General features: G+C 41.7%; 1 protein-coding gene across 1 annotated transcript; it reads left to right on the forward strand.

Annotated features, from left to right (window-relative positions):
- The first annotated feature begins 4,336 nt into the window (after nt 1–4,336).
- On the forward strand, nt 4,337–7,496 carry LOC123044165 (cytochrome c oxidase subunit 6b-1). The gene is made up of 5 exons (XM_044466825.1): nt 4,337–4,533; nt 5,477–5,710; nt 5,789–5,871; nt 5,956–6,037; nt 7,121–7,496. Exons 1-5 carry the CDS (start codon nt 4,498–4,500, stop codon nt 7,172–7,174), a joined length of 489 nt encoding a protein of 162 aa, XP_044322760.1. The 5' UTR covers nt 4,337–4,497; the 3' UTR covers nt 7,175–7,496.
- The last annotated feature ends 2,648 nt before the right edge of the window (nt 7,497–10,144 follow it).

Consider the following 10,144-nt stretch of genomic DNA (forward strand, 5'->3'; position numbering starts at 1 on the left):
TACCTCCATATCTTAAAACAATTATCAAGCATCATATTGATCATAACATCCAATTCTTTTCTATGATAGTTTTTATTATACCCAACTTGGATGCTCATCATTCTAGGACCAACTTTGTAACCATAGCAAATACCATGCTGTTCTAAAAGACTCTCAAAAAGATATAAGTGAAGCATGAGAGACTAGCAATTTCTATAAAAATAAGTCACCACCGTGCTCTAAAAGATATAAGTGAAGCACTAGAGCAAAAACTATCAAGCTCAAAAGATATAAGTGAAGCACATAAAGTATTCTAGCAAATTCTAATCAAGTAGGCTTCTCCCAAAAGGTGCGTACAGCAAGGATGATTGTGGTAAACTAAAAAGCAAAGACTAATATAATACACGACGCTCCAAGCAAAACACATATCATGTGGCGAATAAAAATATAGCTCCAAGTAAAGTTACCAATGAACAAAGACGAAAGAGGGGATGCCTTCCCGGGGCATCACCAAGCTTAGGCTTTTGGCTATTCTTGAATATCTCGGGGTGCCTTGGGCATGCCCAAGCTTAGGCTCTTGCCACTCCTTATTCCATAGTCCATAAAAGCTTTACCCAAAACTTGAAAACTTCACAACACAAAACTAAACAGGAAATCTTATAAGCTCCGTTAGTGAAAGAAAACAAAATCACCACATAAGATACTGTAATGAACTCATTCTTTATTTATTTTGGTGTTAAACCTACTGTATTCCAACTTCTCTATGGTTTATAAACTATTTTACTAGCCATAGATGCATCAAAATAAGCAAACAACACACGAAAAACAGAATCTGTCAAAAAACAGAACAGTCTGTAGCAATCTGTAACTAAAGCAAACTTCTGGAACTCTAACAATCCTACCAAAATAGTAAGTCTTGTAAAATTTGTTTATTGATCAGCAGCAAAAAGAATCAACGCAAAAGCACGTTCCTGTGATTTAACAAAACTAAATCCGTGCGCGCAAAGTTTCTGTTTTTCAGCAGAATCAAATCAACTATCATCATAGGTTATCCTATAACACTAATTAAAAGATAAAAACACATCTAAACAGAAGGTAGATGCAAGATTTATTACTAAATAGGAACAAAAATAAAAAACACAAAGAAAATTGGGTTGCCTCCCAACTAGCGCTATCGTTTAACGCCCCTAGCTAGGCATAAAAGTGAAGATAGATCTAACGAGTGCCATCTTTGGCACTTGGAGAGGAGGATCTCCTTTCTATGGCATTTATTCTTCTATTTAGGGTAAACACATGGCCATTAATGGATGAAGTAAGATTAAGCACCTTACGGAAGTTTGCTTCTAAACTAGACTTCATCTCTTTGATAATTTCATTTTGATAAAAGCACAAGAGAGTAGTTGATTCAACCTTATCATTCATAGGGTGCCTGTCGGTGTCAAAACCGGCGGATCTCGGGTAGGGGGTCCCGAACTGTGCGTCTAGGCGGATGGTAACAGGAGACAAGGGACACGATGTTTTTACCCAGGTTCGGGCCCTCTCGATGGAGGTAAAACCCTACTCCTGCTTGATTGATATTGATGATATGGGTAGTACAAGAGTGGATCTACCACGAGATCAAGGAGGCTAAACCCTAGAAGCTAGCCTATGGTATGATTGTTGTAATGGTTGTTCGTCCTACGGACTAAAACCCTCCAGTTTATATAGACACCGGAGAGGGCTAGGGTTACACAGAGTCGATTACAATGGTAGGAGATCTACATATCCGTATCGCCAAGCTTGCCTTCCACGCCAAGGAAAGTCCCATCCGGACACGGGATGAAGTCTTCAATCTTGTATCTTCATAGTCTTGGAGTCCGGCCGACGATGATAGTCCGGCTGTCCGGACACCCCCTAGTTCAGGACTCCCTCAGTGCCCAAATATGGTTTTCATTTTTTCATAAGTATCTATAGCATCCCCTTCAAGAAAACCTTCTTCGAAAATAGAATCTAAAACTTGTTTAAAAGAAGCGGGCAAGCCAACATAGAAACTTTTTAAGTAAATTTCAATTTGATATTGTGGCACATAGCTAGCCCGAATCCTTAATAACCTATCCCAAGCATCTTTTAAAGACTCATCAAGTTCCAGAGTCATCCTCATCAAAATTATTCAAGCTCTCATTGGTGACCCTAGCGGGTCTTTCTATAGCATCATTATTTATGAGCTTAGAGAGGATAGAGGGGTTATCCAAGGCACTAGAACCTAGGAAAGAGCCCTTAGTTCTTTTTGATTCGGCCATGGCAACGGGAAGGCAAACGGAAAAGAGAGGAGGAGATTGGGAAAGTGAGGCGAATAAAACGGCAAGGGTGAAGTGGGGGAGAGGAAAACGAGAGGCAAATGGCAAATAATGTAAATGCGAGGGAGATGAAATTGTGATGGGTACTTAGTATGTCTTGACTTGAGCGAAGACCTTCCCGGCAACGGCGCCAGAAATCCTTCTTGCTACGTCTTGAGGTTGCGTTGGTTTTTCTTGAAGAGGAAAGGGTGATGCAGCAATAGTAGCGTAAGTATTTCCCTCAGTTTTTGAGAACCAAGGTATCAATCCAGTAGGAGGCTCCTCAAAAGTCCCACGCACCTACACAAACAAACAAAGAACTCGTAACCAACGCAATAAAGGGGTTGTCAATCCCTTCACGGCCACTTGCGAAAGTGAGATCTAATAAAGATAGTAAGATAAGATAAATATATTTTTGGTATTTTATAATATAGATGCAAAAAGTAAAGATGCAAATAGAAGTAGTTTGGAAGCAAATATGATAAGAGATAGACCCGGGGGCCATAGGTTTCACTAGTGGCTTCTCTCAAGATAGCATAAGTATTACGGTGGGTGAACGAATTATTGTCGAGCAATTGATAGAAAAGCGAATAATTATGAGATTATCTAGGCATGATCATGTATAGGCATCACGTCCGCAACAAGTAGACCGACTCTTGCCTGCATCTACTACTATTATTCCACACATCGACCGACTCCTGCCTGCATCTAGAGTATTAAGTTCATAAGAACAGAGTAACACATTAAGCAAGATGACATGATGTAGAGGGATAAACTCAAGCAATATGATATAAACCCATCTTGTTATCCTCGATGACAACAATACAATACGTGCCTTGCAACCCATTCTATCACTGGGTAAGGACACCGCAAGATTGAACCCAAAGCTAAGCACTTCTCCCATGGCAAGAAAGATCAATTTAATAGGCCAAACCAAACTGATAATTCAAAGAGACTTGCAAACATAACTCAATCATACATAAAAGAATTCAGAGAAGATTCAAATATTATTCATAGATAAACTTGATCATAAACCCACAATTCATCGGATCTCGACAAACACACCGCAAAAAGAGTTATATCGAATAGATCTTCACAAGAGAGGGGGAGAACATTGTATTGAGATTCAAAAAGAGAGAAGAAGCCATCTAGCTAATAACTATGGACCCGTAGGTCTGTGGTAAACTACTCACAACTCATCGGAGGGGCAAGGATGTTGATGTAGAAGCCCTCCATGATCGATTCCCCCTCTGGCAGAGCGCCGGCAAAAAAACCCATAAACATCAATAAGGGCTGGGCCTCCGGTTAGTAGTTTAGTCCCAAAAATGATATAAATGTGTAAAATAAAACTCATAAACATCCAAAAGGAGCAATAATAGGATGGAACAATAAAAAATTATAGATACGTTGGAGACGTATCACCATACTTTCACAAATGTTTGTTGTGCATGCAAAATTTCAACGCAAAATCACATTGGTAGAAGGCGTGATAAAAAAACAAAATTGATGCTCTGAAAATGTTACATACAAAAGCATTTTGGAGCTCTAATTTTGTTTTCTTGGCATGACTTCCACCAATGTGATTTCATGATGAAATTTTGCATGCACAACAAAATTTTGTGAAAGTATGTCACAAAAAAAATTCAGAATTTTTTGAATTTTATTGTTCACACCAGGAGCATTTGAAGGTACTTTCGCTTTCATACGAGATTTTTTTTAGGGGAAAAACGAAGTTTTATTTAGCAAAAACCACAGAATATGGGATACATCTCTGGTCATGGATTGGACTAACCAAATGTGCCGACCAGGACCTAAGGAGAGTGCAAACTTGGCTAATCTATGTGCATCAACGTTGACGGCACTATCTTCAAAAGTAAACTTACAATTTAGGGAAATAGCTATACTATATTAATCTCAGGGAAATAGCTATACTAGTAAACTTTCGCTTTCGTACGAGATACATGAAGTTTTTGAGTCGGATGAAAAGACTGGACCATCAACTCGAGCCCAAACATAAACGGCCGTGTCGTCATGGCCCGGCCCAAAACAACTTCCCTTTCTTGTTCTTCCGAGGGTACTAGGGGACCAGTCCCTTTTTTCTTCTAGATAGACGACGCCCACCAGCTCTACCCTCCGGTCGTTTCTCTCTTTCCCTCTAGCTCGCAGCCGCCGCGCGTGACTCCAGATCTCCCGCGGCGCGACCATGGCGGCGGCAGGCAAGGTCCCGACGCTGGCCGAGGTAAGGGAAACCACACCTCCATCCGTCTGCACTCTGCCCTCTTGTTAGCTTAGGGTTTCCCTACGTGATTACGCTGCCGCTCCCGGGGATCGGTGCCGTGCCCCGGCCAGATCCGCCTATTTTTACCACCCCGTGGCCGGATTTGGGCCGAGAGATGGTACTAGAATCGCACTAGTAGGTTTAGGGGTCAAGGGCCAGTGGCTTCTGTGTTCACGATTGGAGCTGATTGGGTTATAATTGATGTTCGTTGTTGTCGAAATAACCACATCTCCATATAATTTGTTGTTTAGATTTTGTTGTTGTCGAAATAACCACATCTCAAAGGCCAGTGGCTTCTGTGCCTTCAGATTTTGTTGTTTATTGCGCAGCCTTGGTGCGAACGAAGGCACGGCTCCATAGAATTTGGCAGAGCAGTGCCTGTTGGTATTACAGCAATTTTTAGTTGACTGAGTTATAGAGTTGGCTTGATGCTATGCTTTTATATTTGTGTATTGTATATGGTTTGCTTGTGTGACATTATTTCTGTGATTACAAGTACAAATGAGTATGTGATCTTCATCTTCCCCTCTATGGAGGTGGTGGTTGAGATTATAGTTGAACCTTTTCGTCCATGCATAAAAATGTATAACCTGTGAATCACTGCAACTGAGAACATGAGCTGTCCTTGTAAACCTGGAGGTGTTTGCATCTGCTCCTTGCTCCAGCACCAGTTGATATGGTCTATGAACTCAGTTTGTTCATCTGCTTGCTTAGATTTGGTGCCGTACACTAGAAATTTGTTAGCCTGCGGATTGGGTACCTAGCGTGAATGTTAATTTCTGTATTTTTTGTGTGCCCATTTCATGAATCAAAGCTAACTTCTCTTTCGCTAGCTTTTCACATTGAAATTGATATTTCATGCTCCAGACCCAGTTTTGAGAACTTGAAATCCGCCCTTGCGCAGGAATATTCACTCCCACCCAAGGAAGTCTCTGTCGAAAAATCTGCTACGAGCACTGTGGCCGAAGTTGTTCCTCAGAAGGATACTGAAACCTCACCAGCTGATGAGACCGCTGTTGCTGTTGAGGAAAAAAGTGAAACTCCTGAGGTGAAAGAGCCAGAGGCGGAAGAAACCGTTCCTGCTGCAGAGGAAAGCGATGAGGCTCCTGAGGAAACTGAAGAGAAACCAGAAATTGTGGTATGATATTACTAACTAGTGGCAAATAATTACATCTATAACTCTTTAAGTCGTTGCTAAACATATGCTGATATACAGATTGAGACAGCTCCAGCAGATTTTCGTTTCCCCACAACAAATCAAACAAGACATTGCTTCACGCGCTATGTTGAATACCATAGGTATGGTCCTGCCCTTTCGCCACTTGGAAATGGTATTTCATTAGTGCATTTGGATCATGGACAAGAACTGTTCTTTTGTGGCAGGTGCGTAGCTGCAAAAGGAGATGATGCTCCTGAGTGTGAAAAGTTTGCAAAGTACTACCGATCACTATGCCCAAGTGAATGGGTATGCACTTTGTTTCATGCCTTACTTTCTTTCCACTGCTGCTCGACAGTTTTCCCTGAGATGATGAGATTGGTGTTTTCTATAGCATATGGAGATTTGGTAGTTAGTTTATGTTTCCCTGCTTACCTTGAACTTGCCTAGCAGTGTTGTAATTATCCAAGGACTTCCATTAGATCCTGAAACCTTCCTCATGCAGCAATACATTTATCATTTGATAAACCCAAACCTTTTCGTGTCAGGCTTATTCTCTCCAGTCTTCCTTTAGCCATGCATATCCTTTCTGGTCAAAAGTTGCTGTTAATGTAGCAACGTCTTTACCGAGTCTGCACGTCCTGAACCCGGGTACATATGAATCCGCTTTTCAAAAATATATTTTAAACGTGTTTTGAAATGTCAAAAAATTCAGTGCGTGCATGTTCACAAAATATGTCCCTGCCACAAAGTTTTGTGAAAAAAAGGTCTTTTTATCTTTTCTCTGCAAAAAAGACAAATTTTAGTGTTTCTAAATAGCGTTCCACGACACAATGTTTTGTCTTTTTTGCACATGCCAGAAAAAAAGTTGTTTTTCCGTGAAACTTTCTGCACACACATAGAATATGGAGATGTCCGCATGCACTTTTTTCCAGAATTTTTTGGCATTTCAAAATTTGTTTTCCAAAGTGGGTTCATATGTACCCGGGTTCATCCATGTACTTCCCTGTCTTTACCTTGGTTCGCCAGGAGTTGGTTCGTTGAGTTGCATGGTTGATTTTGTAGTCTGCATGAGATTTGGAGAACTCAGAAACCTTGCAAAATTAACATCTGTGAATTAAAAACCTGATACTTCATGGCTTATGATAATCATATGAAATTATCTTTGTGGGTAGGCTTTAGCTCATATATTGCTGTGCTATGTAGAATGTCTAGAATGATTGGTGAACCTTGTTTACGTGGTCTTGATGGCTATCTTTACAAGCTGGTGGCATTTGGGCTGGTGACATTGGTGAACCTTATATCGCTTATGATTAGTTGGTTATACAAAAAGGTACCCCTGTTTACAACACAGCCTTCCTCAATTTTATAGCATGGCTGTGTTTTATGCAGGTTGAGCGTTGGAACGAGCAACGGGAGAATGGCACATTCCCTGGACCCCTGTAAGCTTCAGTGGCGCTGGAAGGACAAACATACCATCATCCCCACCTATCCTCCCTGGTGACTGGACAAAGTTACTTTGTGCCGAGAATTCGTCACCTTCCTTTCCTTTTTGAGGACTACTTACAAATAAGTTTTTGACTTGATGTAAGCTGAAGGTGCTGCCCATCAGTTTCTCCCAACGATCATTCACTGGATTTTGTACAACATCCACCTTTGGAATTTGACTGAACTTGCTGTTTTGCGTGGCACGGTTCAAGACGGTCATTTTGGTTGCACAGGAAATTTCGAAACCGCGTGGAATAAAATTAGCAACCTAGTTCTAGCAGTGTCGATGTTTCTGAAACCCATTTCATTTCTCTTGTCTTCTAAGCAGTACATTTTATTTGGTTATATAGCTTATAGGGCATATAATCTGCATAAAAGAGGCAACGACCTCTTAGTTATTCACAAGGCACTATGCATACCTGAAATTTGGTGTGGTTACTTTTGGATCTTTTGATGACCTTTGCAGTATTGATCAGCCTTTTTGTGCTGGAATGTGAAACCCACAGTGTGTTGATTAGGCACTAGCTCTCTGAACTAAGGCGGAGCTTGATCATTGTGGATCTGTTGCCCTGAAGTAGTTCGTTCGTGGCCATATGGGAAACTGGAGAAACGAGTTAATTGCACAGAAGTACCACAATTCAGGCATCACATGCAGATTGGTACCACGATTGCTAATTTTTGCGTGTCAGTACCAACATTGGTCCAAATTTTTGCAAATTGGACTAAAACGCGTATTTATACGTATTGACGCCCGATCCGACAGGTCGGGCCCACCCGTCAGGTGCCACGCTGGCCAATCGGCGCGTGCCCGCGTGCTGACTAGGACGAGCCGGTGCGCTGCTGTCCTAACCGGCCCGGTCGCACCAGCTCCAGTCCGGCCGCACCATTCCCCTCCCCCTCCTCCTCCTCGCTCGTTTCCTCCATCGCCGCCGACCGCGTCCCGACAGCCGGCCGCCGCCCCGCCCCGCCGTCGCCATGGTTTTGGAGGACGAAAGCAGCGACGACCATTCTAGCCCCCCGTACATGCATTCTTCCTCCACAGACGGTCTGAACGAGGTCAGTACAGGGTTAGGGTTAGGGTTTCATATTTGGGATTTCTTGATTTGGTTGATTTCGCTAGGTTTTGATTTGGCCATTGTCTTTGTGCGAGCTTCTGCAGGTTCCTTTCACCATTGAAGATCCAGATTACAAGGGGCTTGAGCTGGATGTGATGTGTCCATGCGAGAAGCACGGCATGGCATCTGAGAGGCTTGTTGCCTTTGAAGGAACAGACACAGGCAGGAGGTTTTTAGCATGTGCACAGTCGGTATGTATTGTAGGATTGTAGGCATACTGATTTTTTTTCTTACTTGGTCAGTGCCATATTGAACTCTGTTTGCTGGAGTACTCTGCTTGGTGTCAACATTTTGATTCATAGTGGTTAGAGTAGCGTATTTAGGTCAAGCATGAGTATATTTTGCATTAGAACAATGGCTGAACCTAGTCAGTCAGCTACTCAAGTGGTTGCTCCTCTTGTTAAATTTAGTGGTCTGATGCTAAATTTAGACATTCTTTTTGGCAACTGCAGTGATTTTGTGTAATTACTTGCTGTATGAACTGTTTTGTTGTTGTTATTGTTTTTGCAGGAAGGTAGCAATTGTGGCTTTGTTGAATGGGTTGATCACCAGTGGCCCCCAACAATGCAGAATGCATTGTTGAAGCTATGGGCAATGGTTGAAGATGCCAAAAGTGCTAGGGTGAATGACAATCTTGAGAATTCTTTCACTATCCACCATCTGACAGAAGAGAAGAACAAGCTGGAGGCCAACTATGACAAGCTAGTCCAAGATGTGCATGAGCTGATGAACTTCCAGGAAGATAAGGTGGTGGATTTCAGGCATCTGCAGTCTGCCATTATATATCAGCAGGAGGTAAGAAAAGAACTGACTGATGATATGAAGGCAAAGATGGCAAAGAAAGATGCAGAGACCCAGCAACTTACTCAGAAGTATGAGGTGCTGCTCAACCTGACAAGAGCTCAAGCAACAGTCATTCAGAACTTGAAGTTGAACAAAATGAAAGAGAAGCAAGTGCTTACTGAAGCTAGTATGAATTTGGAGCTGAAGAATGCAGAGCTAACTAAGTGTCAGGAGAAGCTCACCCAAGAGAAGCTAGAGTTGAAGCTTCAGGTTGCTGATCTGCTTAAGGGAAATAAAAAGCATATTGAAGAGAAGTGGCAGTTAGAGTTTCAGAATGAAAAGTTGAAGGAGAAGTTCAGGGGGATTCAAGCCATCTTGGAGAAGTGAAGAAGATGAAATGAGATTAGTGGCATTGCTGACCTTTTGGGAATGATGGTTGTGTAATGACCTAGCATCTAGGAACTAATGTTGTGTACTGTATGCTTGTACTAATGGTGAACTATGGCTGTGTATGTATGTAGTAGTTATGCTATTCATCCTTTTGTGAGAAAAGGATGAACTATGCATTTGAAGTGGAACTCCTCTATGTATTGTGAACAATGGTTATGTATTGCTATGTATGGATCAGTTTCTTATTATGTATGGTTATGTATTGCTATGGTTATGCTGATTATGTAGATTGTACATTATGACAATGTTGCAGCAAACCAGACAGTACATTGCAATAAAAGAGGAACAAGACTCACTAAATCTCATTGCATCAGAAGATAACTTCACTGATCCATTACAACTTGATCCATTACAATTTGGCTACAACTGAAGCAACTAACTAACTTAATATCTTGCCTGCAACTAAGCCAAGCACAAATATAGTGAAAAGAAACAACACATTGTGAAATTTGGCCCTAATCCCTGCAATCTCTGCATTCTTCTCTCTGAGTTGAGTTTGCAGAGACAGAAACATGGCCTCCCTTGTGCCATCATCTTCACTTGGAGTCAGGATTGGAAATTGATCTTCAGATCTAGCAAC

This window comes from Triticum aestivum, chromosome 2B, assembly GCF_018294505.1.
Source record: "Triticum aestivum cultivar Chinese Spring chromosome 2B, IWGSC CS RefSeq v2.1, whole genome shotgun sequence".
Lineage (NCBI taxonomy): Eukaryota > Viridiplantae > Streptophyta > Magnoliopsida > Poales > Poaceae > Triticum > Triticum aestivum.